This window comes from Bos javanicus, chromosome 14 (assembly GCF_032452875.1).
Source record: "Bos javanicus breed banteng chromosome 14, ARS-OSU_banteng_1.0, whole genome shotgun sequence".
Taxonomy (NCBI): Eukaryota; Metazoa; Chordata; class Mammalia; order Artiodactyla; family Bovidae; genus Bos; species Bos javanicus.
In genome coordinates, this window is record NC_083881.1 from 373,928 (window position 1) to 400,104 (window position 26,177).

At 63.3% G+C, this 26,177-nt stretch overlaps 3 protein-coding genes across 21 annotated transcripts; 2 read left to right on the forward strand and 1 right to left on the reverse strand.

Annotated features, from left to right (window-relative positions):
• Positions 1-5: 5 nt before the first annotated feature.
• Positions 6-3,743, forward strand: FOXH1 (forkhead box H1). Its single transcript, XM_061438266.1, has 4 exons — positions 6-539; positions 1,732-2,424; positions 2,710-2,814; positions 2,918-3,743. Exons 2-4 carry the CDS (start codon positions 2,251-2,253, stop codon positions 3,719-3,721), a joined length of 1,083 nt encoding a protein of 360 aa, XP_061294250.1. The 5' UTR covers positions 6-539; positions 1,732-2,250; the 3' UTR covers positions 3,722-3,743.
• An 83-nt stretch (positions 3,744-3,826) lies between these two features.
• Positions 3,827-11,361, reverse strand: KIFC2 (kinesin family member C2). Of its 13 annotated transcripts, none has more exons than XM_061438103.1 (18): positions 11,172-11,358; positions 10,872-10,953; positions 10,591-10,742; positions 10,327-10,465; positions 10,066-10,190; positions 9,895-9,960; positions 9,681-9,809; positions 9,057-9,134; positions 8,827-8,941; positions 8,644-8,753; positions 8,135-8,243; positions 7,868-8,025; positions 5,854-5,958; positions 5,652-5,773; positions 5,430-5,553; positions 5,194-5,323; positions 4,854-5,110; positions 3,827-4,766 (listed from the first exon to the last, which is right to left on the reverse strand). In XM_061438103.1, exons 1-18 carry the CDS (start codon positions 11,268-11,270, stop codon positions 4,512-4,514), a joined length of 2,355 nt encoding a protein of 784 aa, XP_061294087.1. In that variant the 5' UTR covers positions 11,271-11,358; the 3' UTR covers positions 3,827-4,511. The 13 variants fall into 13 exon arrangements, with proteins under 13 accessions (XP_061294087.1, XP_061294088.1, XP_061294078.1 ...); XM_061438104.1 differs by having other exon boundaries at positions 8,827-8,881; positions 11,172-11,356; XM_061438094.1 differs by having other exon boundaries at positions 8,126-8,243; positions 10,591-10,953; positions 11,172-11,359.
• A 297-nt stretch (positions 11,362-11,658) lies between these two features.
• Positions 11,659-25,650, forward strand: LOC133260118 (zinc finger TRAF-type-containing protein 1). 7 transcript variants are annotated; one of them, XM_061438256.1, is made up of 5 exons: positions 14,204-14,763; positions 22,381-22,619; positions 23,182-23,393; positions 24,715-24,797; positions 24,906-24,983. In XM_061438256.1, the coding sequence occupies exons 1-4, from the start codon at positions 14,374-14,376 to the stop codon at positions 24,780-24,782; spliced, it is 909 nt and encodes a 302-aa protein (XP_061294240.1). In that variant the 5' UTR covers positions 14,204-14,373; the 3' UTR covers positions 24,783-24,797; positions 24,906-24,983. The 7 variants fall into 7 exon arrangements, with proteins under 7 accessions (XP_061294243.1, XP_061294244.1, XP_061294241.1 ...); XM_061438260.1 differs by lacking the exons at positions 14,204-14,763; positions 24,715-24,797 and adding an exon at positions 11,828-12,398 and having other exon boundaries at positions 24,906-25,650; XM_061438257.1 differs by lacking the exons at positions 14,204-14,763; positions 24,715-24,797 and adding an exon at positions 14,143-14,197 and having other exon boundaries at positions 24,906-25,650.
• The last annotated feature ends 527 nt before the right edge of the window (positions 25,651-26,177 follow it).

The window sequence follows — 26,177 nt, forward strand, 5'->3', positions numbered from 1 at the left end:
GCGGGGGCGGGGCTCGCCCAGAGCTACTGAGGAGGTTGCGGACCGCCGCGTGGGCAGGGGGCAGTGATGGCCTGCTGGCAAAGGGAGGGCCTGCCGGGGCGAGAAGCGCAAGTAGTCACAAGTTTACCAGGAGGGAGGTCGTCTGATTAGGCTGATCTTTTAAGGAAGGGTCCGAGTTCACTCGACAAAGCAGGGGCATTACTGGGGGAGAGCATGCGCCAAGGTGGGAACAGTTGAGGTGGTGGTTTAGGAGGGTGGGGCCCGCTCTGTGGGGTATGTACAGTCACCGATGAGTAGTCAGGACGTGAGGAACCTTGAACGCCAAACCAAGAGCTGGGCTTTATCCTGGAAGCAAGGAAGGGACAGTGGAGGAAAAGCGGTGCCTTAGACCTGTTGGAGAAAAAGACCTCTCAATAACTGAACTGGGCTAGGGGACACAAGAACCTCTCAGCTAGAGCCCTGGAAACGAACAGGACTTGAAGAAGTGACATGGGAGTCCAGAGGAAGCCAGATGAAATATGAAGAATCTGATAATGGAGGTAGCAATGTAGCACCCCAACAACATCATCTCAGCCCCAGGCTTCCTCCTCCAGAGCACCCATCACCCATCCCTTCTCTCAGCACCTCAGTGAGAGCCGCACATCCACTGTCTGCTCCAGATTTTCAGCCCTCTAAGGGTATAATTGGGGGCGGACTGGGCAGGGGGAGTGCTGCTGCTGCCCGAGAAAAATCTTGAGTAAAGTGATACAAAGTGTGTCCCTGTGCTTTCATGGCTTCCCTCGGGTCTGGGGGTTCTAATAGCAACACCCCACCACTGCTGGTGTCCTGGGCCTGATAAATCCCTTGTGCAAACTTGCCCAGTCCTCATGGGCGGGGGGGACCAGGCTTTGGGGTAGCATACAGAGCAGGGTACACAGCTACAGAGCACTTGAGAGGCAGAGCCACAGATCGGGCCAGGGAGGAGGTGAGGGGACAGAAGGGTCTGGGACCAGGAGAACCATGTCTCAGGGTTGCTGCCAAACACACTTTTCCAGGGCCACACCTTTGGGCCAGGCCCTGTGTCTGCTAAAGCACTTAGAGGCTCTAGCCAGGCCTGAGCAGGGGGTGCTGGCACCACAGGCTTCATGGGGCTCACCCTCCACCCGTCCCAGAGTGCCCCTTCTCCACTCAGGCCAGACCCCGCCAGCCTGGGGAGCATCTCCCTCCTTCTAGAGTAAGCTACAGGGCACTGGGAAGTCCTGTGTACCCACACATAACACAGCTGTCCTCACTCCTGCCCAGGGTGATGCCAAGTGGTCCTCCCAGGCTCCCCTGGGTAGGGACCATGATCCACAGGGATGTATTCTCAAGGCATGGCCCCAAGATGTAGCCAGTAAACCCATACGGCTAGAAGGCCTGCTTCTCCACGCACACCCACCCAGGGGCACTGCCTGAGTGCCCCAGAGGACCAATTGACCTCCTCCAATGGAAAACTTCCAAAGGATCTGGACCCACAGGCCCAGAAGAGGGGTAGAAAGACAAACGTGCTTCCAGGAAGTTCTCTCAGGCCATGGAGGTCCAGCTGTCCCAGGGCCACTAAGGTGCAGAGTGAGTGCACAGTGAGGACCTACTGTTGACCAGCACCAAGAAGGGAGGGAAAGTGGCCTCCAGGACCTGGGGAGCCCCCTGGGGCCCTGCAGCAGCCTGTGGGAAAATCCCTTGAGTCAACTGTATCTGTCTCTTATTTATGAGGTTTCCTCCAGGAAGCCCTCCCAGACCACCATCCAAGTCCTGCTAGCTGCTTGGCCTTGAACTCTGGGCAGGACCCACCCCTTCTTGGCAGCTCATCTTGGACCAATCACTCCTCTGTTAAATGTGAGCCTGAGATCTGGGTGGGATAAAGTGTGTGTCATAAGCCCCTTCCACAGACTTTTCTTTCCAGCTCTAGGGGGGTGCCCAAGGCAGCCCAGGGGTGAGGAATGGGGCCTGGGTGGCCGGCCACAGCCCCCACTGGAATCTTCCCTGCCCTTTCCCTCCCTTCCAGATTAACCGAAACCTGCTAATTGTGGCTGCCCTCAGCACGCTCCCCTCCCCCATCGCGTATTTCTGCCTCCCCTCCCCTCCCCCTTCCATCCGAATGATAAAGGGCTTGGCCCGCCAGCCCCCGCCTGGCCTCAGGTCCCAGCTCTACCTCCCCACACTACCACACTACCCCGTGCCCAGCGCCCACTGCCCGGCTGGGCCCCTGCCCACGTTTCCTGCTTCCCCTGCATGGGGCCCTGCAGCAACCCCGGCCTGGGGCTCCCTGAGGGGGATTCGCCCTCCCAGCCCCCCAAGAGGAGGAAGAAGAGATACCTGCGGCATGACAAGCCCCCCTACACCTACTTGGCCATGATCGCCCTTGTGATCCAGGCTGCACCCTCCCGCAGGCTGAAGCTGGCCCAGGTGAGAGGACCCCCGCCCGCTCTCCCTCGCACTCGGTGATCGGACCTGTGTCCCTACGCGTCCTCCAATGGCCTGAGGCCCAGGCTCCGGCCTCCACCCCGACCTGGCCGTCCCCAGCCATACCAGGGGGGCCAGTCCCGGCCTGGGCACCCAGGGAGAGAGCTAAAGTGCTCGGGTAGACCCCTTCCTGGCGAGGCAGGCCACGCAGTGGCGAGGAGAGGGACAGCGTTGCCCCCGCCCGCGCGCCCTGGCTCACGGCGCCCACCGCCCACCCGATGGTTTCAGATCATCCGTCAGGTCCAGGCCGCGTTCCCCTTCTTCAGGGACGATTACGAAGGCTGGAAAGACTCCATCCGCCACAACCTCTCCTCCAACCGGTGCTTCCGCAAGGTAGGGCAGGGCGAGGGTCGGAGCCTGGGAGCCGGACGCCGGCGGAAATCCTGATATCCGGGGTCGTGCGGCCCCACCCAAGCCTGCTCCCCTCCCCCACCAGGTGCCCAAGGATCCCGCGAAGCCCCAGGCCAAGGGCAACTTCTGGGCGGTCGACGTGAGCCTGATCCCGGCCGAAGCGCTGCGGCTGCAGAACACGGCCCTGTGCCGGCGCTGGCAGAGCAGGGGCGCGAGGGGAGCCTTCGCCAAGGACCTCGGCCCCTACGTGCTGCACGGCCGGCCCTACCAGCCGCCCAGTCCCCAGTCGCCGCCCTGCGAGGGCTTCAGCATCAAGTCTCTGCTAGGGGACTCCGGGGAGGAGACGCCGCGGAGCAGCCCCAGACGGTCAGGCTCACAGCGCTCAGGGGAGGGAGAGGTGCCTGCTGCACCCCCGCCCTCTGAGAAGCCTTTGTGGCCCGTCTGCCCCCTCCCAAGGCCCATCAGGGCAGAGGGGAAGACTTCCCAGGGGGAAAACAGCAAGCCCTCCGTCCTGTCCCCTGAGCCCAGGGCCTGGCCTCTCCACTTACTGCAGGGCACCCCAGACCCCGGGGTTCTCTCTGGTGGAGGTCACAGGGCCTCGCTGTGGGGGCAGCTGCCCACCTCCTACTTGCCCATTTACACTCCCAATGTGGTGATGCCTTTGGCCCCACTGCCACCCACCTCCTGCCCCCGGTGCCCTCCCTCCACCAGCACAGGCTATTGGGGGGTGGCCCCTGAAACCCATGGCCCCACAAGGCTGCTCTGGGATCTAGATACTCTCTTCCAGGGGGTGCCACCCAACAAAAGCATCTATGACGTGTGGGTTAGCCACCCCCGAGACCTGGCTACCCCCACCCCAGGCTGGCTACTCTCCTGGTATGGCCTGTGATGCTCCCAGGGCAGGGACTGCTTTCCTCTGCCACCCTTAGGCTTGTTGAGGAGAAACCAACGTCTGTGTGACTCTGGCAGCCTGAGACAGAGGCACCAGCCACGCTGAGAGTCCACATGTTTATTGGCTGCCCCAGAAGAGCTATGGCCCAGCAGGGCATCACCCGGCCCGATGGTTAGTTGTACCTCTCCTACCCCTAGAGGCAAGGCTGGATGGAGCAGGGCTCTGCCTGGAGTAGCCCTTCCTTTCCCCTTCCTGGTCCCACCTTCTCCAGCTCTCCGTCCATCTGTCCATCCATCACCAGCTGTCACCTCCCCTCCCTGGCTCCGGCTGGGGGAGGGAAAACCTAATGGGGCTCCAGCCTAAAGCCCTGTCCTCCCTCAGCTGTTGCCTGGGAAAGAGGAAGCACCTTGGGGGGGAAGGGGATTGAGAATGGAGACCCTACTTGGCTTTGGTGATGGAGGTGGGGCGGTAACAGTAAAGGAATAGAAAACATTTCAACGCAAGTCTGATGGGATAGTGACTCTGGTGACCACTTGGCCGCGGTCTGCCTCTGCGGCCCTGGGATCCCCTGCTGTGCGCTACGATAACAGCAGATGGTGATAAGGGGGGCGGGGGGGGGGGGTAGTGTGATAATTACCCCAGGCGGAGCACTCCTTCAGGGTGGGAGAGGAGGGTGGGTTCTGGCAGTCTGGGGGGCAGCGGCCCCCAGAGGTCAAGGAAGTCATGAGGGAATAGGGATTTTGCTGCCTCTGCCCGCAGAGATGTGACCCAGGCTCCTTGGGCAGGACTAGGAAGGCAGGTCCTCTGGTGGTGCCAGGGCCGAGCTGGAGCCGCTGTCTAGGCCGGGGCTTGGAGGGCTGCCGGGCGACGGCGTCGGGGTGCAGGGGGTCCCGGAGAGTGGTGTGTCGGTGCTCAGGGAGGAGGGCGTCCCGGAGCGGGGGGCCCTGCGGGGCCTGGCCGGCCCCAGCTCCACTCGGCCCACACGCTCGGCGAACTTGAGCGAGCACACTGTCTCGCCGAGATCCTCGGGCCGCGTGGAGATCTGCGGGTAGCCGCGCTGGTGGGCGTGCCCTGGTGGGCGGTGCCTGGCATGCAAATGACCACCCTCCCCGCCGGCCGTCCCGCCCACCTGCAGGAGCAGCACCACCGTGGCGCCTGGACCCAGCGCCGGCTGCAGCAGGCGCGTGAGCTGCGAGTCGCGGAAGGGCACGTGGGGCCGGCGGGCCCGCAGCGCGGCCATCACGCCTCCCAGTGCCAGCAGCGAGCGGTTGATGGTCCGAGCCTCCCGTAGACGCTGGGCGCCGTCCCGGTCTTCCTGCGACGTTCCGGCCGTCCCCGCCTTCCAGGCGCGCTCGGACCCCGCCAGGTCGACGAGGTGTAGCGTGCCTGCAGGAGCGAGCGAGCCCGGCGTGGACGGAGGCCCGGCGTGGGTGCAGCGAGGCCCCCGCAGGGCTCAGGCGCCGAGGTACCTGCGGTGCCGGGACCGCGCGATGGGGACGCTGTGCGCAGTGTCAGCGTGACCAGGGCGTGCGAGCGAGAGCTGCGCTGGTTCATGGCGGTGGCAGCGGTGGCCCGGTTGCTCCTCCCCAGGCTCAGCATCTGCAGGACGGGCGGACAAGGGCTGGCCTGTAGCGGGTCCCGCGCCCCCGGTGCGGGTACAGGGCGGGGGCTTGGAGGACTGCAGGGCCCCACTGGGCAGCCTCACCTGGTGCAGAGACTCCAGGTTGGGCACGTCCCAGTGGGTGAGGCCAGCCACCTGGATTCCCCCCTGGCCTGCTGGGCCCTGCCTCACTGCCAGGCGCTGGGGAGGCCCTGGGGCAAGGAGGTCCCTGGTGAAAAAGGGCAGGGCTCCGTTGGGGGTTCTGGGGGGTGGAGACAGAAGAGGTTGGGGCTGGGGGCAAGGCAGGAGGCACCAGGTGCCCCTGACCTGACAGCCTCGTTGTAGATCTCCACCATGCTGAGGGTTACACGGTGCTGCCCGCCTGTGCCCATCTCCTGGAACAGTGACTGCAGTGCCCTAGGAGCGATGCCCGGGTCCTCAGGCGGCCCCTGGGGATGGCATGGGGTGCCTCAGCAAGCTCACATCCCAGCCCCTGGCTCCGGAGCTCCCCAACTGCATCCTTTCCCACCTCCATGCTGTAGGTCTTCCCCGTCCCTGTCTGACCGTAGGTGAAAATGCAGACACTGTAGCCCCCGAGGCAGGACAGCACAGCAGACTCCAGCTCCCTGAAGACCTAGGGGTGCAAGGGGTTTGGAAGGGCCCTAAGCCTGAGGTAAGAGAACTTGACCATAACTTGATTCCCCTGGGAGGAGACTGGCTTTAGGGGAACGTAGGGGAAGCGAGGATCTCCCAACAGACAGAGGAGGCTCCCTGGACAAGGTGGCATTTGCAAGAATTTGCCAGCCAAAGAGGGAAGGAACATGACAAATAGCGGGAACAGAGTAATAGAGTCCTGATGACTGACTGCTTGGGAGACTTGGGGGTGTAGCAGTCAAGGGTCCAGACCCTGGGCTCGATGGCCAGGTTCAAACCCCAGGTGGGATTGGAGGCAAATCACTCATCTTTTCCTCTGCAAGGTGGGGACTGTAGTGGCACCTGTTGTGAGGATTAAGTGATAACGAGGAAAGAGGGCTAGTGCAGCACGTGCCACATGAAGGATGAACCCAGAGGGCCCATGGCTGGGGGGTGGCAGCAGCCAGGATCCTGAAGCCGTCCCTGGGCAGGTGCACAGAAGCAGGTGAAGGGGACATGGAGCTGGGACTTGGCATCCTGCTCACAGCTGGACACCAGCAGCAGCCTCCTGAGCAATGACAAGGTCAGCTTCCATGCCCAGAGGCATGAAAGCCTAACTGAGTAGGGAGCCAGTGCTGTCTGAAATGTTGATTGCCAGACACTAAAGCAGAACCCAGAATAGCCAGTGAGGTGGCTCAGACTCCGTGGCTAGAAAGGAGCACTGGAGGTGCTCCTGCAGAGATGGGGGCTCAGTGCCAGATGCCTTTAACTCTTTCCTCTAGAACTGGAGGGCCCTGTCCACCTGGAAGACAATGCACAAAGGGGCCCCTATCCAGGGCTGCAGCGGGCATGGAGGCTGAAGACAGGGTAGGGGTGGTGTGGGGGTAAATGGAGGTAGGTGGCAAACAGCTGTGGGGACCCCGAAAGTGAAAGAGGGAGCCCTGGCCACCTGCCAGGCACTCTCACCAGTCTGTCCCTGTGAGGCCACCACAGTCTGATCTCTGACAGCTCTGCCTCTCACCTCACCCTCCCAGCTCTCAGCCTTGTTCCTGAGCTAGGGAAGCTCCAGCTGCACAGTGTGTGCGCACTGGAGAGGGTGTGTGGGAAGCAAGGTGGCGGGCGCTGGGACTTAAGCCTCTGCTTTCCAGCTCCCTGGGTCTGGCAGCAAAGGGGAGGAGGGCAGCATCTGAGCAGGGCATTGGGAGAGCTCAGGTGCTGGAAGCTCACCTGTGCTCCCCACTCCCCCAACCACAAAGCAAGGAGGGGTACCCCTCTCAGAGCGGGTCAGTCTGAACGCTGGGCCAGGGGAGTGGACAGCCAGAGAAGCCTGGGGGACAGAGGTCCCCGGGCACAGCAGGGCCCCAGCCGGGCCCTGCAGCCCTGCGGGACTGTCACCTCAAGCATGCTCTCCTGGCACAAAGTTACTTTTGAAAATGTTAATCTTCCTTTAAGCCATAATTTGTCTTCCCCGGCCTGCAAGAGCTTGGTGAAAGTGAAGTCACTCAGTCGTGTCCAACTCTTTGTGACCCCGTGGACTGTAGCCTATCAGGCTCCCCTGTCCGTGGGATTTTCCAGGCAAAAGTGCTGAAGTGAATTGCCATTTCTTTCTCTAGGGGATCTTCCCAACCCAGGAATCGAACCCGGGTCTCCCTCACTGCAGGCAGACTCTTTACCGTCTGAGCCACCAGGGAAGCCCCAAGAGCTTGGTGGCCAGATGCAAAGGAAAAACCCTGGGAGGAAAGCAAGTGCCCAGCTAGGATGCCAGCCCTGCTCCTAGGCCCCCCGGCTCCCTCCCTTCCTTGCTGGAGTCCAGCCACCCTCTCTCCTAGGAGGGCGGACAGACAGGCGCCTCCTCAGGACTCCAGGGGATCTGAGAGACAGTCAACACAGATCCAAGGGTGGAGCATCACCTCCTCTTGGCTGGCGTGCGGAGGGAAGACCCAGTCTAGGCGGAAGCGACGCTGGTGCCCTCGATAGCAGGTGGTAACAGTGCCACCCGGGCCGGGCTCTAAGCTCACCAGGCTGGAGGGTGTCCCTGGCCTCAGCCGACACAGCACACGGATGTTTCCTGGGGTGGAGATCAGGTCCAGAGCTGCCTCCTAGGTCCTGAAGTGTGAAGAGCCTCCACGTCCCCAACCTCTGCCACTCCAGCCCTTTGCTCCCCAAACCTGCTGTACCCTTGAGCTCCAGCAGCCGCCCTGAGCATCCAGGCAGAGGCCCCTGCCGCGCCTCTGCGAGTTGACTCCCAGCCCCGTCAGCTGACAGTGCCCCTAGAGCCCAGGAAACCTGGGGGGACAGAGACGTGAGGGAGGGGCCGGCACAGGGAGGGGAGGCAGTGGAAACAGCTGGGGGATGCTGTGCTGAGGGCAGGATCTACTACGCAGCCCAGCTGCGGTGATCTACCGCTTTCTGTGGCTTCAGGCCCCAGGGGGCGGGAGTGATCTCTCAGTGACCTGGGATGGAGCTCAGGGACCTGAGGAGAATGGTGGCTCCTGGCAACCGTGTGAGACATCCACTGTCACCCCAGTCTGCACAGGACACAGTCTGGCTCCAGAGCCCCTGGTCTCCATCAGAGCAGACAACACCCTGGGAGTGGAAAGGAGGCGGGGACAGGGGCTCCCCAAGGGAAGGCCAGTGAAAAGGCTGCCAGAGAGCAAGTGCGAGGGAGGGAGCAAGCGGTCCTGACCTGTCCCTGGGCTTCACTCAGAGAACCCTGGCAGCTCTGGGTAAAGGTGCTGACGAGTCCCCGGAGGTCCCCACAGCCCTGACGCAAGCTGGCCATGCGAGCATGAAGTCCTGCGGGGGAGGCTATGGTGAGGGGAGGCCAGACGCCACACCTCGCCATGAGCTCCACAGCCCCGGAGCTTACCTGCCAGCTGCCCTCGCATCTGCTGCAGCTCCCTCCTGCAGTTCTGCTCAGTCTCCTGCTGGAGCTGCCGGAGGGCCCCCTGAAGGCCCTGCAGCTGCACCTCCTGCACCCCTAGCTGCCCCCACCCAACCCCACCCCTGTCACTGAGGAAACAGGCACTTACCAGGCTCTGCCTCAGACAGCCCCTTCCCAGAGCCCCAGACTTCCCAGCCCCTGGGCCCAGTGCCCACCTGGACTCGGAGAGCTTCTGTGGTGTCTTGGGCTTCTTGAAGCCGCCTCCGGAGCTCCAGCAGGGCTTCTGCCTCCTCCTGCAAGGGGAGTGGGAGGTGCAAGGGGGTGCATTCCAGCTGCCCCATTTTACAGATGAGAAAGTTGAGAGGGTTGTAAAATTGGTCACACATCCGTGCCTCCCAATTCCATGCATGGGTCCTTTCCCCAAGTCCTTCTGCTCCCCTGGGGTCAGCCACTGGGAGGAGCCTTGGAGTGAACTGAGGGGATTCTCAAGTCCCACCACCCCACCCCCCACCCCTTTTTAAAAAGCATTTATTAGGCTGTGTGGGATCTTCAGTTGCAGCATTCAAACTCTTAGTTGAGGCACGTGGGATCTAATTCCCTGCCCAGGGATGGAACCGGGCCTCCTGCATGAGGAGTGCAGAGGCTCAGCCCCAGGAGCACCAGGAAGGTCCCAGCGTCCTATTCCTGAACAGGGCTGCCGTGCACTTGCTGCCCACAGTCTGGGCCCAGGTCTGAAGGGTCAGAGCGTGAGTCCTGAGAAATCACGGGCAGTGCTGCTGGAGACGAGTTGTGTGGGAGCCCCAGGCTACAGGGATGGTCGCAGCTGAGAAGCAGGATACCTGGGGGGCCCTGGTGTGGGGGGCAGGGCCCCAGTGCAGCAGGAGGTCCCGAGTAAGGCTCAAGCTCTGTTTCAGCGCTTTGTTCTCCAGAGTCAGATGCTGAACCCTTTTCTCTGAGTCTGTTGCTCCCTGGGAGAGAAGGAAGCCCTCAGGACTCACCTGGAGGCTGGTACCCTCTTGGGTCCTTCGTCCAGCCCCCATCCAGCAGCCTCACCACTCCCAGGCGCAGCTGACCCAGCTCCTCCTCCTGATGTTCCAGCTGCTGCTTCAGCTCTTCCAGCTGGAAAGGAGGGAGGGACACAGGGTGGAACACCACCTTCCAGTCCCCTCCCAGACTCCCAGCCCTTCCCAGATGCCCAGGTCCCAGCTGCTCTGGACTCCTCACCTGTCCAAGGATGAGCTGTTCCAGCCGCTGCCAAGCCCTCTGGTCCTCCTCCAGCTGAGGAGGCTGCTGTCCCTGGGCCTCGCCCCTTGGTGAAAGGGAAGGGCTTTCTTCTTGCAATGGGGATCCTGGGGTGGGGTGGATCCAATTAGAACAGAAGAGCTCTGTGGCCTGAAAGAGGGCACCTCACATCTGGCCGCTCGGGTTCTGGGGGGCGTCAACCCCTGGACAGACTCCCTCTTCAGCTCACTACTCCTTACGCACCAGCAGGAGGAGGGTGCTGCACCCCTGAGACAGGCTGCGTCCCCTGGGACAGGGCCTGCCTGCCCCTGGGACTTCGAATCCATGCCAGGAGAGCCAAGAGTTGACCAGTCACTGTCAACAGTGGGGGAACATCACCGGGCTGGGAAAGAAACAGGTATCAAAGTGGAGAAGAATGGGGGCCGGGTGTAGGGAAAACAGGGATGGATGGTGATCAGAGGACCTGGGGAAGCAGAACAGGTAGCTGGAAGAGTTTCAACTGCTCACCTTGCTCAGGTCAGAAGGAGTCCCAAAGCTCTCTTCCGCCCCCAGCTGGACTGAGAGGAACTCGGCAAGACGCACGAGAGCCTCTTCCAGAGAGACCTCTGCCGGACAGCGCTCGGCTCCCTCTCCCGACCCATCCTCGGCCTCCGAAGAGCCTGCGAGGCCAGGAAGCAGGATGGGGAGGCGCGCTGGGTCTTGTGTCGGACGCCAGGCCACCAGCCGGCGCCTGCCAGGTCCCTCCCTGTATCTCTCAGCAGCGTTCCCGATGCACCAACAGTACGTACCGACCAGGCCGGTCAGCTCGGTCCACAGCTCAGCGGATGGCTGGTAGGCGCGGCGGCGACTCCCGGGCTTACAGCGGGCGCTCTAGGGAGGCAGCGGGGGAGAGGCCCTGAGGAGAGGCCAGGCAGCCCGTGGGGTCCCTGCCTCCGGGGACTTAGCCCGGTGGCTGGCTCCAGTCTCTCAGCCTCCAACACCAGAGACGGGGTCTTCGGTACGGGCCCTCCCCCGCGTCAACGCCCTGGGACCTGCGAACCGTTCTCGGGAAGAAGGTAGCCGGCCGAGCTGAGCGCTCCCCCGCTCACCTGGGCGGGGTTTTCAGCGTCGGCGGCCGCCGCGGCCCCGCCATCCCTGCGGAAGAGACTGTAGAAGATGTAGATGAGCAGCGAGTAGAAGGCGTACATGGGAGCGCGGGGCGGCAGAGGGCCCGGCTTCACGCCGCCCCGCGTCCCCGCGCCGACACCGCGCCCGCCCGCGGCAGAGCCCGCGCGCATGCTCCGGCGGCCGCCCCCTCGGCGCAGCCCCGCACCCTCTTCCAGCATCCCTACCAGTCCTCGGCGGAGGACCGCGCGCGGCGCCAACCCTCAGAGGCTGCTATCCGCAAGCATCCAACCTCCCTATCCGCGAACCTCCTGCTCGGCCCCTCCCCTCAAGGCCCGTCCTCGGCCCTTTCCAGGCCCCGCCCCCCGCCCCTCAGCCCCGCCCCCGCCCCTCCTCAGCCCCGCCCATAAAGCCCCTCCCCTCACCGCCCCTTCCTCCGCCTCCTCCCCTCACCGCCCCTTCCTTCAACCCCACCTCACCGGCCCTCCCTTCACCGCTCCTTCCTCGAGCCCCTTCCCTCCTCGCAAACCATGGACTTGCGCGTCCCATCCCAAGCTGAGACCCACCTCCTCCCAGCCCCGCCCATCTCTCACGTCCATCTGGCCCCATCTGCCCCGCCCCCCCCCAGCCGCTCTAGCCGCCGCTCTTCTCGTTGGTCGGCGCTCGGAAGCCGCAGGCCGGGTGCGAGAGGCGGAGCAGCAGCCCGAGGGCGGTACGGTGGGCTGGTTTGGGCCTCCAGCTCGCCGCTGCGTCGTGGTCAGCGGCCTGAGTGCTGGGCTGTCGCTCTTTCCCGACCGGGTTCCGAGGACGGCGCCTCCCCGAGCGCAGGGCCCTGCACCCTGACTTGGGTTCCAGGACGCCAGAAATAACGCCCACCCAGCCCCGGCTCCTCACCGCATTTTCCCTTCCCGGCCTATTTAGGCCATTCTTCCCCAAGGTTGTGGCGTCAGGGCTCCCGCGAGTTTCGGATGAGCCTATAACAATATTTAGAAATGGGACTCTGGAACCTGGGACTCCTGAAGAAACACCCTTAGGGCTCCCCGTCGCCGGCTTCTACAGTCTTCTCAAGTTGAGGATCCCTTTCCTGTCCCCTTAAACTCACTACCGCCTGAGGTGTCATGACCCCCAGGCCAGGGGGCGAGTGGAGTTCCGCCCTGTCCCACCTGGCGCTGGGAGCAGTGTCTCTACACGCAGCCCTGAGCACTGCCCAGGTGAGTACATTGGGGCGGGGCAGGGGCGTAGCCTACTCCCAAATTCCTAGAGGGTGGTGGGAGGTTAGTGTGTGGGCCAGGCTTCCCTGAGACTCCCAGACCCTCCCCTGCTTAAAGGGAGGTCCTGACCCCTTTTCCCCACATTTCCTTTCCTGTGTTGACAGGCAAATCGAGGGGCCGCTGCTGGTTTCTTGCTCCAGGCCCTGGCCACCGCCACCATGCTGGCTTCAGGGCTGGGCACGGATGAAGACTGTCTTGCTGGAGCCTGGGTGGCCACTGTCATTGGCCTGCCCCTTTTGGCATTCGATTTCCACTGGGTGAATGGGGACTGCTCCTCTGCCAACCTGCTTCTGGGAGGAGGCATGGTGCTGGCAGTGGCTGGTGACCACCTTGGTGCTGAGGGCCGCTCTGTGGCTGGTCAGGCAGTGGTGCTGGTGGTCGCAGTGACCATCCTCATTGTGGCCGTTTTCACAACCAACTCTTATGGAATGTGGGGGGGTGTGATGCTGGGTGCTGCAGGTCTTCTGAGCCGGCTGGAGGAGGACAGACTGCTGCTGCTGCTGCCGAAGGAGGACATCTGTCGCTGGGCCCTGGCAGGGGGCAGCTGGGCCTACCACCGGGCCCTGCACACACAGCGCCTACAGTGGGAGTGATGGCTGGAGACCACAAGGCGAAGCTTCTGCCCAGCTACCACCTTCCCGCTAGTGATAGACTCTCCTTCCCAAAGCCAGCTTTCTGCAGATTGACTATCTCCCTCTCTGGCTCAGTGTGAGGACTTGCCCAAAACCAAAATGAGGGGGACCGGGTCCCAGGCACGTTCTCAGACTTGATTTTGGGCAGGCCATGGTTGTGGATCCAGAGAGAGGCTTGGTCTCCAATAAACCTGAGGGATTTAGCAGGAATATGGACTCTGCCTCTTCTTTAGCCAGATTGAGGAGTCCTGCAGTGAACTTCCTAAGGCTCCCAGGGCAGCAACTGGTTTTCCTGAGCAAAAAAGGCAATGTGCAGGACCAACTCTGGGGGTCTCTCTCAACTTGGCCTGACGGCCCTGTTGTCAGGAGGGCCCCTGGACTGAGAAGATAGAGGAGCCCTTGCTCTCCTGGGACACGATGGAGTTATGAATATCTTTGCAAGGTCTGGCTGGTGGTCCTCTGAGGCAGTGACCTTCACTGGCCGCCGGCTGGGATGAAGGCAAACGAAGCCCACAGCTGTTCACAGAAATGTACATCCCCTCCCAGGGCTGACTCAACCTCTACCCGTTTGCCCTTCGGCCTGTGCAGGGCAAGTCCTGATTTCCTAAGACCCTCGCTTTCCTTATTAGACCGCTCTGCAGCTCCGAACGCCCGGGTTAGGAGACGGGATTGGGCGGAGAGGGAGAAGTAGCCGGCAGTTTCTCGCTCCGGTGAGCTAGGCTAGAGCCCCGCGCACTCAAGCCTGGGTGTCTGGGGACAAAGGCGCAGACATGTAGACTTGGGAGTCCAAGGTTGCCCTCCTTGCCTGGGCACCCAAGGCGTGTGGTCCGGACCTGGAGTGGCAGGAAGTACCTTGCTCACCAGGTATTGTACGCCAGGACTTCCCCGCCGGGGTGAGCACCCTTCAGCTGGTCGCCCGGGACCCCGCCCACCTTCTGCAGGGGCGGGTCCTCGCGCGCCTATTGGCTCTGGACGACTCGCAGTCTCGCCCGAGAGGCCCTCCCATTGGCCTCACGCAGTTCACGTGACTGGGAGAACGAGGGGGCGTAGGCGGCGGTGGAAGGTGGGGGAGAGCGCAGCAAAAACAAAGATGGCGACCGCGCCGGGGTCGGTGGCCGCGGCGGCTGCGGGGCTACGCGCGGGCCAGACCCACTGAGGCGGCGGCATAGGGAGCGGGGCTGCGGGGTCTCGGCGGCGGCTAGAGGGCAGAGGGAGCGCGCGGCGCCCCTAACCTCCAGCCGCGGGAGCGCGCCGGCACCCGCCCGCCGGGCCGGCCGGCCGCGATGTCCGGCGCCGAGGAGGCTGGCGGAGGCGGCCCGGCCGCTGGGCCAGCCGGCTCCGTGCCGGCCGGGGTCGGGGTCGGGGCCGGGGCCGGGGCCGGGGTCGGGGTCGGGGCCGGGCCCGGGGCGGCCGCGGGGCCGGCGGCGGCGGCGGCGCTGGGTGAGGCGGCGGGGCCCGGGCTCCCAGACGAGGCGGGCCTGGCCGGCGCCCGGCAGCTGCAGGAGGCGGCGGGCGACCCCGACGCGCCGCCCAAGAAGCGGCTACGGGCGGCCGAGGCAGCCGAGGCGGCAGCAGCGGCGGCGGCGGCGGGCAGCGGGAAGCTGGAGGAGCGGCTCTACTCGGTTCTGTGCTGCACGGTCTGCCTGGACCTGCCCAAGGCCTCCGTGTACCAGGTAGGGCCGCCGGCCCGACCCCGACCCGGCTCGGCTCCAGCCCCGCCGCGGCCGGCCCCCCCGGCACCGCGTCTCCTCGGAGGCCAGGCCGGAGCCCTGGGGCCCAGAAGTGGGACTCTGGCGCCTGTTCGGAAGCTCCTTTCTCGTTCTCTGGCAACTTTTTTGTTTCCTGTTCGGAACCCCTTTTTTTCTCCTGCTCTTATACCCTGATGGGAACCTCTTGTGTCCCACTTAGACGCCCCTTCTCTTTCCCGCTTCCCCTGTTCTCTTCTCTTCAGCACTCCCCAGCCCACCTTCAAACTGACCCCAGAGAAAGCTGGTGACAGATGTGGGCTCCTCTCCACTTCCCGGCCTGCTCCCCGAAGCCCTGAGCTCCCTGGGCTCTAGGAGCCCCTGGTCTTGGCTCTTCCTCAAGAGTTCTTGTCACTTTCTTTGCAGACACCCCCCGCCCCCCGCCGCCGCCGCCCAAACTTGTCCTCATGCTCGTCCTGTATCCCTTTACCCTTTGCAGTGGAAAAATCCCCTTCCCCTTGTTATTTATTTCTGGAAAAACTTTGAGAAGGGAAGGGCTCACGTCTTGCCTTCCCCCACCCGTACCCTCACTCCTGGTATGGATGAACTGCCTACCTCAAGCCCCACAGTCTGGGCCCCTTCCCCAGCCCAGCCCAGCACCTTCTGGGCTTGCTTTGCCTCAGACTGGGCTCCTGCCCCGTCCCTCGTCACCCACACCAGGCCTGGCTTCCTAGGCTACTGGCGCTCCAGGAGGTCTGTTGGCTTTCTTTATACATGAAGAGGCAGCCTAGTGGCTGGACTCCGAATCCTTAACCAGCTCAGGCCTACCAGAGAGGGTACTGGACCCTGGGGGATCATATTCATGCACCACCCAGCGACAGGGTCACACTCTGGTCCCAGGGTCACTGTGCAGTGTTCTGCTCTCTCTGCTGTCTGTCTGTCCACGCCAACCCCCATCTCTGATTTCCCTCCCCCAACTGCTTTGAGGAGCTCTTGTCACCTTTGTTTGCATTTACAGGAGCTGGACATGACTGATGAGGCCTTGTCCCCCTGCTTGTGCTCAACCTGGGGGCTGTGGTGAGAAGGTCATTTTTGTGCTAGACAGTGCAGGGCTAGTGTGGACTTCCAGCCTCTGGATCTCCGGCTCCTTCCTGCTCTGGCAGGAGGCTGCTGGGGACGACCCCAGTGTGCCTGGATGATGGAGAGACGAAAGAGGAGGCATTGGTGGGGGAGAGGACACTGGTTTTCGACTCACTTTCCTGGGTTTTGGGAAGCTCCTGGCCAGAGGTCCTAGCTCACGGGTACCACAGGCCTCCTGGCTCAGTACAAATGGCGGTAGTGCGTCTCATAACTCCCTCAGGCTTCGGGGTGCGCCTGAGGACCTGTCCTTCCTCTTACCCCTTTTGGTTGCCCATGACCTTTTGATTCTTCCAGAAGGACTTTTCCCTGGGCCTTAATTGAGACAGTGGGAGACCAAGTCAGTGGTGCGAAGTCCCAGGGGAATTTGGGGGTGCCTCGTCTTCCCTCATGTGAGTGGGCTGGAGCTGGACCTGGCATCAGAACAGACCATGCAGTGCCGGCTCTTGGTCCACTCAGCAGAGACAGCTGCATTTCTGCCTCTGGCCAGAGCTTCTGGTGACCGGGCCTCTGAGCCTGGCTGGTTCAAACCGGCCCACACTGTGCCGGGAGCTGAGGTCTGTCCTGGCCCGGCTGGAGGCAGGCGGCTGAGCAGCTCTGATGAAGGGTGAAGGCACTGTGGCCACGTGGGCTGTGGCCTTGCCCATGACCTCGTGGGCTCTGCTCAGTGCTTCCCCAGGAATGGGCCTACTGAGCAAGGAGAGCCACGGATGGTGCTGGCGCTGGCCGTCTGCCCCACCTCCATCCTTCCCCAGTGACACCGGGCGTTGGCAGGGAGTGAATTTCCTCTCATCTCTAGAGGCTTGAGAAAGCTTTAGAGCATGTGGTCAGTGGGAGAGCCATTGGCTCTGGAAGAGTTGGTCAGAGCCCCGCAACAGGTCAGAACTCACTTTGGCTCCCTGAAGTCTTGCTGTGGGATGGGGGCCCCTGATGTGGATGCCCAGCCATTCCCACACTGGAGCCTGGGGTGAGTGGGGCCCCGAGGGAAGGCTTCTTGGTCGCTCCTTGCTGCAAGTAGTAGTCCAGGTCACCTTCACAGCCACCCCGGATGGGGTCATTGATGGGGGAGAGGTTGAAATGGACCTGGAGCCCTGCGCCATTTTCTCCTGGGAGGATCTGGGCAAGGATGGCATGGGTCCTGCATGTACTACCTTGAAATGAGTGGACGCAGAGCTCTCTGCGTGTCCCTGGTTGGGGCCCACTGCTTGCTGTGTCTTCCTGGCCTGGGTTCAGCCTCTCCACTTCTGCTGGCCGTCTTGGTGAGTTACACTGATGGGCTGTCTGGTGCACTTGCCTCTGGTGTTGTGGTATATTTTGCTCTCTGTTGCTACAGGCAACATTTAGCCTGACCCCACCAGGATACATGGCTTGGGGCCGGCACCAGCCGTGCCATGCATCTGAGGGCTGTTGCAGTTGGTGCCCAGTTCTGGGGGTGAGGAGAAGAGCCAGTGACCATGCTGAGCCCTCGTGCAGTGCCTGGTGCTGGGGTGTCTGCATAGGCCTCTGGATGTGGCTGGGCACACAACTCGAGAGCTTGCTCTCTGGCTGCCAGCTCCTACCTCCCTGCGTCTGGGGAAGCCTGGGTAGTGCCGAGAGCAGACACGGTGGCATGCCTGGGCTTGGTCACCTGTCCCTGATTGGAAACCCTTGCCCACATCCAGTGTGCCACACCACCTGGGTTGGGACTCTTGCTGTGGAGTCAGACCAGGGCGCTCATGCAACTGGTTCTCACCATGGCCTTTGTTAGGTTGGGTCAGGTCAGGATTGCAGCTGGTACGGCAGGTGCTGGTTTTGCTGTTCTTATGTGGGTGTTAGATGCATCCCTGGTGCCTGGCCTGACAAGGTGTGCAGCTGCTTTCCAGGCTCTCGGATAGGCACAGCAGCGGGCAGCCAGGTAGGGGTAGGCGGTCAGGGGTGCAGCCGGGACAGAGGATAGGAGCTCTGCACTGGGCGCGGCGGGCAGTGGTGCTGCGCCTGTTCTGCATGCAGTTCTGGGGCCCCAGGGCACTGTGACCCGGCTCCTCTGCCATCTTCGGGGGAAACACAGCTTCAGCATGTGGGCCTGGGGTGCTGCCCCCTCATCTGATTCTTGACCCCCGTCCGGGCTCGCCCACAGCCCTTCACGCAAGGCAGACTTGTCCCTGACCCCGCTGATGTCAGCGAAGGCTCTGAGCCGCAGACCAGCCTCTGAAGTACAGGCCCAAGAGGCTCTGCCACCCCGACTCGGTTCTCAGCCAGGAGAGCGCCTGTGCCCCCGTGAGGGTGGAGGAGCTGGGGCCTCTGTCACAGGCTGTGGCGCCAGCTGGCCTGGTGCCTGGTCCACTGCCTCAGGCCTGAGCCTCCTCCAGCCCTTTCCTCTGGTGCCCCTTCTGCCTGGGGGCCCTCTTCAGTCCTTTCCCCTCCCACTCCCGCAGGCCCTGCTGAGGCAGCACCCCGGGCCAAGGCTGTCCTCTCCCTGCTGCGGGATGCCTTTCCCACCCCACCTGCCCAGCCAGTGGCACCGTCTGCCCCGGGGGAGGGTTGAGGCCGTGCTGCTGTGCCTTCTGTCCCCAGCAGGCCTCAGGTCAGCCCAGGGCCTTGGCCACCTGGTGGGCGGTCGTGTGGGTGAGAGGCTTGAGGCAGGGGTGGCTCCATCTCTGCCCAGGTCCTGGCCAGCGTGGGCACCTGCCTTGGGGATCCTGTGAGTGCCCCGCCTCAGCACCTGTCCACCTGCCTGGTGCCACAGACTCTGTTCGTGGTGATGTTCAGGGGTCTCCCACGGGGCTGCCCACCCGCGTGGCTGGGGGTCCTCTTCCCTAATGCCGAAACTGCCGGCTCCCGCTTTGAGAACCTGTCTGCTTAGCCATCCACACCAGGGGAAGAGCCAGTCTGTGGCCACGAGAAGTTGTGCTTGCTTGAGCTGGCTGTCACTTTAGTTAACGTTTGGTCCAGGCAGGACTCCTGGTCCCCGCCCAGGTCCCCGAGCCTTGGGGTGGGGAGTCGGGCTGCTGGCCCAGAGCTTCAGCCCCGAAACCTGGGGGAAGGTTGGAGTCCTGGCTTGCCCTGAGAAGGGGCCTTCTGCGTCTCTTGACGAAAGAGGTCAAGGAGACGTTGGACAGAGGGTGCAAGGGTGTGGGGTGCCGTGACGCCCTACTGGGCCAGGTGACAGGGTGGGGGTTCGGCTCCAGCTGGGCTGAGGGGCACGTAGATGGTTAGTGCCTCCACTGTGCTTGGAGGGCGGGCTGGTCCCGTGAGTCTGGGTTCTGAGCCTGCCTTTACTGGTAAGCAGTGGCGTTTAGGGGGCACCCCAGGGTTTGAGGGGACCATGCACTCCGGGCTGTAAGACCTACTGATCAAGGACTTGATCAAGTACTGAGGGCACTTTGTAAGATCTGTGTTTGTCCCAAAGCCCAGAGCCCAGGGCTTTTCCTCAGGAGTGCAGACACAGCCTCCAGCTGCCCCAGGGAAAAGTGGTTCAAGCAGAGGCCTGACCTGCACGGCCTAGGTGCACTGGCCAGGTGATGACCTCGGGGGCAGGTGCAAATGCCCCCTTCAGGGCTGTTGCAGAGGGACTTGACTGGAGAACCCAGTGGGAGGGAGGGCCTTTGTTGAGGCAGGCTTGTGCCTGGAGCCCTTCCTGAGGCTCCTGGGCAGGGGTGTACAGAGGCCCGCTGGCCGTGGCAGTTAGTTCTGTGCCCTCGTGTGGTGCTGCCATACCTCTGCTGCACATGGTAAGACCCGCGTGTTCTCATTGCAGGTTTTTTTTTGGGGGGGGTGGGTGGAGCAAACTTGTGGGATCTAGTTCCCTGACCAGGGATCACACCTGTGCCCCCTGCAGTGGAAGCACGGAGTCTTAACCACTGGGTCTCCAGGGAAGTCCCTTTGCCTTATGTGCTTGAGAAAATGAGGCCCAGAAAGGGAGGTGGCCAGTCTGTGGTCGTCCTGCCGGTGGCCTGTGGGGTCTGGCCAGCCTGGAGCCCCCTCCCCAATCCTTCCTGTCTCTCAGGTTTTCCTGGCAGGTGGTGGGCAAGCAGCCCAGGCTGGGTGCGGCAGGAGCTGCTCCGTGGCGGGCCCATGCTCTCAGGGGCTTGGCCCTGGCAGTTGTGTGGGGCACTCTGGCCTGCCCTGGCTGGTGCTGTCCATCAGAGGCTTGGCGCACAGCCAGTACTGGGCTGAGCCCTCTGAAGCCCAACTTCTGGCTGGGCAAGAGGCCCGCTGCCTCGGCCAGGCCTGTGTGCAGAGTTGGGTCTTGGTCGGGGGTCCAGGGGGTTCTGGATGTGGGGAGGGCTCGAGTGTGGTGATTGCAGACAGACCCGCAGGCAGGTCACCTGTTGTCCCCCCAGAGAGTGTCCCTTGGGTGGCCGATAAGGGACTAGCTGTGGATATTTGCTTGCCCCTCAGCCAGGCCAGCAGCACTGCTTCGCTGTGTTCGATCCGAGAACTGAGCTCTTAGGGCTGGAGGGGCCGTCACCGTGTCTCCCCAGAGGCCAGGAGAGGGCTGGTGCCTGTGTTAGGTCTGGAGGCTCCGGGGGGCCAGACAGAAGCTGGCCTGGAACAGGGTTGCTCCTGCAACCCCCAGGTTCTGAGGGGAGGCCTGCAGGTCACCCCATTTGCTCCCGAGCAGTGGACTTTCAGGGCAGGGCCAGGAGTGAGCAGTCACACACTGGGCAGCCTCGCATCCCTCACGGGGTCCCTGGACCCCATCCCGAGTCTCTTGCCCTCAGGCCCACATCCTGGCTGGACCACCAGAGACCAGAAAAGTCAGCTGGGCCGGGCCCAGCAGCAGCTGTTGCTCTCCACCCAGACCCTCGGGCCCTGCCTGAGGGCATCTAGAACTAACGTTGGCCGCACAAAGTAGCGTGGGGTCCCAGGCCCTGGGGTCCCAGCGTCCAGCCGGCTCCCTCCCTGGGGTGCTGGGCAGGTGTGGTGCTGCCTTGCCTGGCACTTCCTCCCGTGAGTCAGCGGTCAGGTTAGCAGGTCCTGCTTGCCTTTCTGCCTCTGGAGGTCACAGCGACTCTCTCTGTGGATGTGGCTTGGTGCAGCCAGGCCCTCGGGCCCACCTGCGCGGGGGCTTGGAGAACACACCCGACCTGGGCGGGCGGCAGCAGCCTGTGGTGCCTGGTCCTCCACTGTCCTCTGCACTCAGACCTCTCTGGCTTCTCCACGACTCGGGGGGTGGACAGAACAGATTCCTTTTCTGCCCTGACTGTTCTTGGCGCCAGCCTCACCTCCACCCTCAGCCAGCCCGCATGTCCAGAGCAGACCCTGCCAGGCTCCCCCCTCATCTCACACACTTTAATCTTTCACCTGACTTAGAAATTGAGATTTGAGTGCAGCTGATCTAGGGCACTTGTGTGGACCTGAGTTCTGTGTCTGAGGCCTTTGTCTCTGGCCCCCAGTCAGCCTTCAGCACGTAGTCCCCTCACCCACTAGACCCCAAGCGTGGCCTGTCGGTGCTGAGAGCCCACTCGGCCTCCTGCAGCCCTCAGCTCCGTGCCCGGACCCTGGAGCGGTGGGATGGAGGCTGGTGTTCACTGAGGACCCACCTTTTGCGGGCCTGGCCTGGCAGTAGCCCCGATCGTCTCAATTGCGTTGCATCCCACTTGCAGAAGGGTCCTGGGCCCCAGGGGAGCTGGTGGGTGCACTGTCCGCCTGCTCATCCTCTGCCCTGGGCGTCTTGCGGGGGAGGTGGGTGCCCAGAGCGGGGGCACCACACTCCCTCCCAGGCTCAGCGACCACCCAGTGTGCCCCAGAGGACATGGCTCGTCTGCTCCTGCACCACTGGTTCCCTTGTGGGCCTCTTCTACCCCAACCCTGTGAGTCCCTGCAGACCCGAGCCCACAGCCCAAGTGTGTCAGTGGCATCAAGTGGGTGCTCTGGGGATGTGTGGAGCACCCTCCCTCAATGAGGGAGCTGAGCTGGCAGCCTGCTGTCCACACACCAGGCCCCCAGGCTGGAGGGGAGGTGGACAACCGCAGCGTTTGGGCCTTGGATCCACAGGCTCAGAAAGGGAGGGGCCGGCTCCAAGGCTGAAAGCCAGCAACCCCCTGCAGACACGCGCTGCCCCTGTGCCCAGCCCGTGCCAAGGGTCTCCCCATCTGCCCGGGCTGTGCTGCCAGCCATTAAGAAAGCCACTGGTGGGAGCCAGCCCCTTGGGGGGGTGGCAACTGCCTTGCCACCTGTGCCGACCCAGGAGGCCAGTGTGGCGGGGCCTGGGTGAGGGCACACCTGCCAAGGGTGGGAAGCTCGCCGAGAGCACGTGTGCTCCAGGCGTCCCTGAGTCAGGTTCTGCTGGCGGCGAGGGCCACCTCGAGACCCGCCCTCCCCACGGGGCCGTGCGGGCTCCGGAGGCCAGACCTGTGCTGCTCAGACCGCTGCCTGCCTGTGGCCCCTGCAGCTGCAGCCCTGGGAGGGGCCGGCCATGGGGCGGGTGCGCCTCTGCCTGGTCCCGCAGGTCCGTGAGCTTCATCTCCCTTTCCTTCTCCGCAGTGTACTAACGGTCACTTGATGTGCGCTGGCTGTTTTATCCACCTACTAGCAGATGCCCGGCTGAAGGAGGAGCAGGCCACGTGCCCCAACTGTCGTTGTGAGATCAGTAAGAGCCTCTGCTGCCGCAACCTGGCCGTGGAGAAGGCCGTGAGCGAGCTGCCCTCTGAGTGTGGCTTCTGCCTGTGCCAGTTCCCCCGCTCCATCCTGGAGAGGCACCAGAAAGAGGAGTGCCAGGATAGGTGAGCGTCTGGACCAGCTGGCCCGCCTACCTCCAGGCCCTGGCAGGGCGGGGTCAGCGGGAAGCTGCTGGGGCAGGCAGGCCCCACAGACAGGGCTTAGACCCTCACCTGGCAGCCTCTGGAGTCACCCTGGCCCTCCAGAGTTCTTGTGGCCGTGTGGTGACTTCTTCCTTGAAGCCTGTCCTTGGTGGTCCTGGGCCAGTAGAGTGTGGCCAGCCCAAGGGCTCTGGGATCGTGGTGTAAGGGGGCACTGGCTCCACAATCCCCTAGGGAGCCAGGCCACTGAGCCTCCCTGGAGCGGAGCCATGCAGGGCTTAGGACTTTCGTGGAGGGCCCACCCCGGTGGGTGTAGGTGGTGTGCACACCCACAATTCACACATGCCCTGCTCCTTCCTAGGCCCTCCCGAGCTCTGACCCTTTCTCGGGGCCAGCACACGGGGTATTTGTCCTTCAGGGAGCAGTTCAAATGAGAAGGGCTGGGTGGACGCACCCCTTGGGAGGACCCCTGGCACGGCCGCCTTGCATAGGCAGGGTGTGACCGCAGTGCTCACCGCCTCCCCAGGGTGACGCAGTGCAAGTACAAGCGCATCGGCTGCCCGTGGCACGGCCCTTTCCACGAGCTGACGGTGCACGAGGCCGCGTGTGCCCACCCAACCAAGACAGGGAACGAGCTGATGGAGATCCTGGATGAGATGGACCAAAGCCACCGCAAGGAGATGCAGCTCTACAACAGCATCTTCAGCCTGCTCAGCTTTGAAAAGATCGGCTACACAGGTGAGGCGCCCTGCCGCCTGCTGCACCCCACACGGGCTGGGGCGGGGCCGGCAGCCAGGAGCCAGGGCAGATGCACCCGGTGGCTAGGCTCTGGATGAGCTCCTGGTGCGTGGGAGGATGCCTCGGGGAAGAGGGCTGGAGGCTGAGCAGGGGGGCCAGACAGGACCCTGGGGGCCCTTGCATGGCTCTGCAGAGGCCCCTCTCCCTGGCGTCCCCACCCTGGTCCTGTGACCCCAGCAAAGTGGTGTCCTCACTGCGGGGGGCTGCACGGCCTTAGGACTGGTGGATTCTCACTGGAAGGTGGGTGTGTCTGGGGGGCTCTGGGAGCTGAGGGCCTGCCCTGCGGAGCCAGGGGCAAGAAGAGCAGTCATCACATCGGGTCCTGCCAAAAGGCAGTTACTGCAGTGGCCACAGGCTTCCTGAGGCCAGTGAGAAGATGGGCAGGGCTGGGGCTCCAGAGCGAGCTGAGGGGGCCCGACTCAAACCGCAGAGCCGGGAGTGGATGCCCAGGGATGGGCAGGCTGGACTGCGCCCAGGCCCGCTGGATCTCCTGGGCTCTCCTGGTCACCACCACTGCATTTGGACACTCTGGGGAGCAGGAGTCAGGCCAGAGCTCGCTCTAGACAGAGGATGGCAGGAAGCCTGTGCTCGCTGGAGCTCACGCCCGGCGGCCAGCTCCACGTCAAGGGCAGTCAGGCAGCAGTCAGACCGTGCTGCCTGGGCCGGGCCTGGCTTCGTGCGGGCCCGCGGAGGCCCAGGGAGCCGAGGGCTTGGCCTCAGCAGCAGAAGGCCATGGCTCTGGTTAGTCGTAGCCTCGGCTGCCGTGGTGGGCACCGTGTCCCAGACCACCCAGCCTGGAGAGTCCCTGTGGACCGAGGCGTCGTGACTGCGGCAGTGGCCGGGAAGGGAGGATTGGCCACCTCTGCAGAGGGACTTGCCGGCCAGGGGCCACGGGCTCTACTGTGAGGACTGTGTGGCGGCAGTCACCGCTGACTGAGGGGCCCTTCGGCCAGCTGGCAGAGCCAGGACTGGGCCCTCAATGGGGCTGCGCCTTGAGGCCCAGTGTGGGCTCGGGGGCCACGTGCCAGCCCAGCTACCGGCTTTTCTGGCAGCTCTGTATCAGAACCAATAAAGTGCACTTTTTCACAGAACTGCATCCTGTCTGTGTGTCTGCTTACCCCGGCTCCCCTGGGTGGGGCCGCTCGCCCTGCGGGGCCCCGGGGGGAAGAGGAGGGGCCAGTGGGGGTCCGGCCACACCGGCCACTCTCCCCTCAAAGCCTCTGGGTTCCCTGCCGCTAACGAGTGTCACTTCTGTTTGTAGTTGTTCCCCCAAAGCTTGCGTGCGCCTTCGTTTGCCCTAATGGGTTTGATTTGCCTTGTGACAAGTAGAGCTGCTGTGTCCGGGTAAGTTGCCTTCCTCCCTGGCCGAGCCCTTCTCCTCGGCCGGCCGGGAAGGCGCCACCCTGGCCCTGCCCCCTCTGACCGCCGGCCCCGGCCTGTCTGTCTCCACAGAGGTCCAGTTCCGGCCGTACCGCACAGACGACTTCATCACACGTCTGTACTATGAGACGCCTCGGTTCACGGTGCTGAACCAGACGTGGGTCCTGAAGGCACGCGTGAACGACTCGGAGCGCAACCCCAACCTTTCGTGCAAGCGCACCCTCTCCTTCCAGCTCCTGCTCAAGAGCAAGGTCACTGCGCCCCTGGAGTGCTCCTTCCTGCTGCTCAAGGGCCCGTACGACGACGTGAAGATCAGCCCCGTCATCTACCACTTTGTGTTCACCAACGAGAGCAACGAGACGGACTACGTGCCGCTGCCCATCGTCGACTCCGTGGAGTGCAACAAGCTGCTGGCTGCCAAGAACATCAACCTGCGGCTCTTCCTGTTCCAGATTCAAAAGTAGGCGGCCCCGCCCACGGCCGCGGCTGCACCGCGCCCTTGCCCATCTCAGCAGAGAAGGGACGGAAGCGAACCCTGGGATGTCTGCATGTGTGTGCGAAGGTGGGAGCCCCCTCGCCCTCTGCCCCACCTCCCCTGTCCTGGGCGCCGGAGGCTGGGCCCCGAAGAGGAGACACTGCTTGGGGACCCAAGGGGTGTGGCGTGGCTCAGCTGCCTGGCCCCAGCCCCAGCGTGCAGTGGGCCCCATGCCTGCTCTGGGCTGCACACCGAGCCACCCACAGCTTCTGGGCCGGGCTCGGGGGCACTGACCACAGACAGCATATTTGATTGCAATTAAAAAGGCACCCTTGTTTCCTACTTTCTGTTTTGTTCAAGAGGAAGGCGTGGCTATAGTTGAACAGAATGGGGTCTTCAGTTTGGCCAAGGTCAGAGCCCATCCCTCAGGAGAGACTTGGAGTTGCTGCCCCCTCTGTTGTAGGCCTCGGGGAGCGAGCAGTCAGTTTCCCCAGCACACCCACCCCCAGCTGCTCCAGGGAGGCAAGGCTTAGCTACAGGGCTCAGCAGGCTCTTCGGAATGCAGGGTGATTTTCTGTCTCTTCCCAGGAAAATAAACCCTTTATGGGCTCTTGTCTAAGTTACACAAATTTAGCAAAAGAGACTCTATCTTCTCTATTCAGTCTCAAGGACTCAGTGTCTTCAGGTCATGAGGAGAGTTTTGGGGTGCGCTGGCAGTGAGCAGGCCTGGCTGGCTGAGGGTCTGAGTGGTCCAGCTGCCCCCAGACTGCTCTCAGGGACCATCCGCTGGTCCTGCATCCAGTGGAAGTCAGCGCTGAGCAGGGTGGTTCCTCCCCAGGGAGGTGGTTCCTCCCCTAGGGAGGTGGCCC